At 45.9% G+C, this 3,702-nt stretch overlaps 1 protein-coding gene across 1 annotated transcript; it reads right to left on the bottom strand.

Moving 5' to 3' along the window:
* Positions 1-2,277: 2,277 nt before the first annotated feature.
* LOC308260103 (large ribosomal subunit protein eL29-like) lies at positions 2,278-2,850 on the bottom strand (the record flags this gene model as incomplete). Its single annotated transcript, XM_080691433.1, has 1 exon — positions 2,278-2,850. The coding sequence occupies exon 1, from the start codon at positions 2,845-2,847 to the stop codon at positions 2,278-2,280; it is 570 nt and encodes a 189-aa protein (XP_080547559.1). The 5' UTR covers positions 2,848-2,850.
* Between the last annotated feature and the right edge of the window lie 852 nt (positions 2,851-3,702).

Here is a 3,702-nt window from a genome sequence, read left to right as displayed (position 1 = left end):
AGAGGATAGAAAGCAATAAAAGGAAGCAAACGCTAAATGTCACATTATGTCACTAAGCACTGTTGGAGTTAGGAGAAGACTTGGGCTCACTGTAAACTCTGCACTATCAGGAAATACCTTTTCTGGAAAAATCTGCTGAGATTTGAAGGAAAGTTTAGGCTTAGATAAACCAAGAGGATGGGAAGCCAAATCTAGACAAAACAAAATGGTTCTACAGCCAGACGTGGTGGCGCACGCTTGTAATCCCAGCATTTGGAAGGCTGAGGCAGGAGGATCCCAGTTCGCAACAGCCTTAGCTACCTAGTGAGGCCCTTGCAACTCAGGGAGACCCTGTTTCAAAATAAAGAATAAGCCGGGTGTGGTGGCGCACGCTTGTAATCCCTGCGCTTGGGAGGCTGAGACAAGAGGATCGCGCAGGTTCGAAGCCAGCCTCAGCTACTTAGTGAGACCCTGTTTCCAAATAAATTATAAAATAGGTCTGGGAGTGTTGCCTGGAGGTAGAAGGCCTCTGGGTTCCATCTCCAGAACCAAGAAAGAAAGAAAGAAAGAAAGAAAGAAAGAAAGAAAGAAAGAAAGAAGAGAATAAAAATAGGGCTGGGGGCATAGCTTGGAGGTAGAATGCCCCTGGGTTCCATCCCCAGTATCGCAAAAAATAAATAAATAAATAAATGAATAATAATTTTTAAAAAATAGGGCTGGGCGTATAGCTCAGAGGTAGAATGACCCTGGATTCCATCCCCAGTACCACAAAAAAGAAAGAAAGAAAGAGCAAATGTTTCTATCGTAGCCAAAATTGTGGCAACTGAGAAGCGCAAACATTCCCTTCAGTTGGGATGGGGCATGAAGAAGGAAAGGAGTAATCGTAGAGAACCGTGAATATCAGGCTGTGGTGTTTCTCATTTATTCAGTGATCAGTAAGGGGCCATTAAATGACTTTTAGCAGAGAATCAAATGTATAGTACAGTGTTTGAGGAAATATGAAATGGTGATAATGGACCAGATGAATCAGAGGGAGAGGCAGACCTTATTACAGTGGTCCACGCATGGTTAGACAGGGCCTGGGCTGAGATGGTAATAGTGGAAATGGAAAGGACTGAAGCCAAGGGGGAAATGTCCAGGTTTGGTAACACAGTAAATATGTAGAGGAAGTGAAACAAAGGAGACGGAAGAATTAAGGACGACTCCCAAGGCTTCACATCTGGATGATAGAAGAACTGATAGACTTTGGGAAGCCTGATTTAGTGCCTTGGGGGGAAAATATAGTAAGGTTCGAGTGCCAGTTATGAATCAGAAGCCAGAGCCCGGCGTGGTGACACACACTTGTAATCCCCGTACTTGGGAGGCTGAAGCAGGAGGATCACAGGTCCGCCTCAGCAAGTAATAAGACTCTCATCAACCTAGCAAGACCCTGTTTGTTTCAAAATTATAATAAAATAGGGCTGAGGGTGTAACTCAGAGGTAGGATGGCCCTGGATTCAATGCCCAGTACTACAAAAAATAAAATAAATTAAAAAATCAGAACCCAGGGAAAAAAAGGTAGATGGGAGCTTATCATTTACTAAAGAAGGAATGAGATAATATAGAGGGGAAAGAGACAACCATACATGACTAAAACACATATTTAGCTGGGTAGAGTGGAACACATCTGTAATCCTAGTATGTGGGAAGCTGAGACAGAAGGGCCGAAGGTCCCAAGCCAGCCTCAGCAACTGTGAGGCTCTCAGCAGCTGAGTAAGACCCTGCTTTCAAATAAAAAATAAAATGGGACTGGGAGTGTAGTTCAGAGATAGAATGTCCAACACCACAAAAAAAGAGAAATAAAAAACATATTTAAACCCAAGAAGAGAAAGATGAACTAATGAAGTATTACATTACAGGAATGTTTTTTACATACTTAGAAATATAGAGAGAAACCCCATACATCGCAGGATCTTTTTTTTCTTATGGGCCTGGGGATGGAACCCAGGGGCATTTGACCTTCAAGCTATACCCCCTGCCCTATTTTGTAGTCTTTATTTTGAAACAGGGTCTCACTAAGTTGTGGAGGGCCTAAGTAGCTGAGGCTGTCAGCAAACCACGATCCTCCAGTCTCAGCCTCCCAAATGCTGGGGTTACAAGCATGTGCCACCACACCCGGCTTTGCAGGATCTTATATATATATATATATATATATATATATATATATATATATATATATATAATTTTTCCCCCACAGCTCGGGTTTATTTGTAAACAGCCCAAGATCACCAGTCCTTCTGCCCTCCTTTGCAGAGGCCTTTATTGTGCAGGCTTCGTAGGGGCCTGTGCAGGCTTGGCGGGAGCCTGTGCAGCCTTCGCAGGGGCCTGTGCAGCCTTGGGCGCTGCGGCTGGGGCCTGTACACCCTTGGGCGCTGCGGCTGGGGCCTTGGCTTGGGCCTTAGCCGGGGCCTTATCCTGAGCCTTGGTTGCGGCCTTATCCTGGGCCTTGGTCTGAGCCTTGGCCTTTGGCCGGCTGATCCGGCGAGCTTTGGCGATGCGGGCACGGATGCGCTTGCCGAGCTTGGGGTGGGCAATGAGCGCAAGCCTGTCGAGCTTGCGGGTGGCACCCTTGGGGATCTTGGGCTTAGATTCCACGGGCTTCACAAGCGCCTTGATGGCCTCGGCTCGCGCGCTCATGGCCTTGGCATTATTGGCCAGCATTTTCTTAAAGCCCTTCTTGTTGTGCTTCTTGGCAAAACGTATATTCCTCAGGAACTTGGGGTCCACCCCCTTTAGAGATTCGTATCTCTGGGATCGAGGTTTCTTGATGCCATTTCTGTGCCATTTGCGGGACTGGTTGTGCGTGGTGTGGTTCTTAGACTTGGCCATGTCTGCACCGCAAGCCGCGGCTCCAGACGCTCCTGGGACCGGAAGAGGAAGAGCAGGATCTTTTATATTAAGAATTTTGTGAACAAGAACCATGTTTGGCAAACCAAAAATCATGTTTTATTCAAAATAAGATTTTTCCCATTGGTTGTTTTGTTTTGTTTTGTTTTGCTTTGGTATTGGGAATTGAACCAGGGGCATGCTACCTCTGAGCCACATCCTCAACCCTTTTTTTTGTGTGTGTGTGTGTGTGTATACTGGGGGTGGAACCCAGGGGTTTTTCTACCTCCAGGCTATACTCCCAGACCTATTTCATACTTTATTTCGAAACAAGGTCCCACTAAGGTGCTGAGAACCTCACTAAGTAGCTGAGGCTAGCTTCGAACCTGTGCAATCCTCCTTTCTCAGCCTCCCAAGAACTGGGATTACAAGCATGTGCCACCATGCAAGGCTTTATCCTCAATTCTTTTTATCTTTCATTTTGAAACAGGGTCTTGCTAAAGGACCACATGCTGTCCTCAAACCTGAGCTCCTCTTGTCTCGAGTACTGGGATTACAGGCATATATCACCATGCCCAGCAGGTTCTGTCTATCGTAAGGAACAACACCCCTACTTTATGTACCACAACAAAAAGGCTACAACTTAAAGTAGTAACTAAGCCAGACATAGTGGCACACACCTGTAATCTCAATACTTGGGAGGCTGAGACAGGAAGATCACAGGTTCACAACCAGCCTCAGCAACTTAGTGAGGATCTCTGCAACTTAGTGAGACCCTGTTTCAAAATAAAAAATAGGGCTGTGTGTGTGTGTGTGTGTGTCTTGGAAGCAGAACACCACTGGGTTCAATCCCCAGTA

The sequence above is a fragment of the Muscardinus avellanarius genome (assembly GCF_963383645.1).
Source record: "Muscardinus avellanarius genome assembly, chromosome: 3".
NCBI classification, from domain to species: Eukaryota; Metazoa; Chordata; class Mammalia; order Rodentia; family Gliridae; genus Muscardinus; species Muscardinus avellanarius.
Note: the sequence above shows the minus strand (reverse complement) of the source record. Positions and strands in the feature narration are given on the sequence as shown.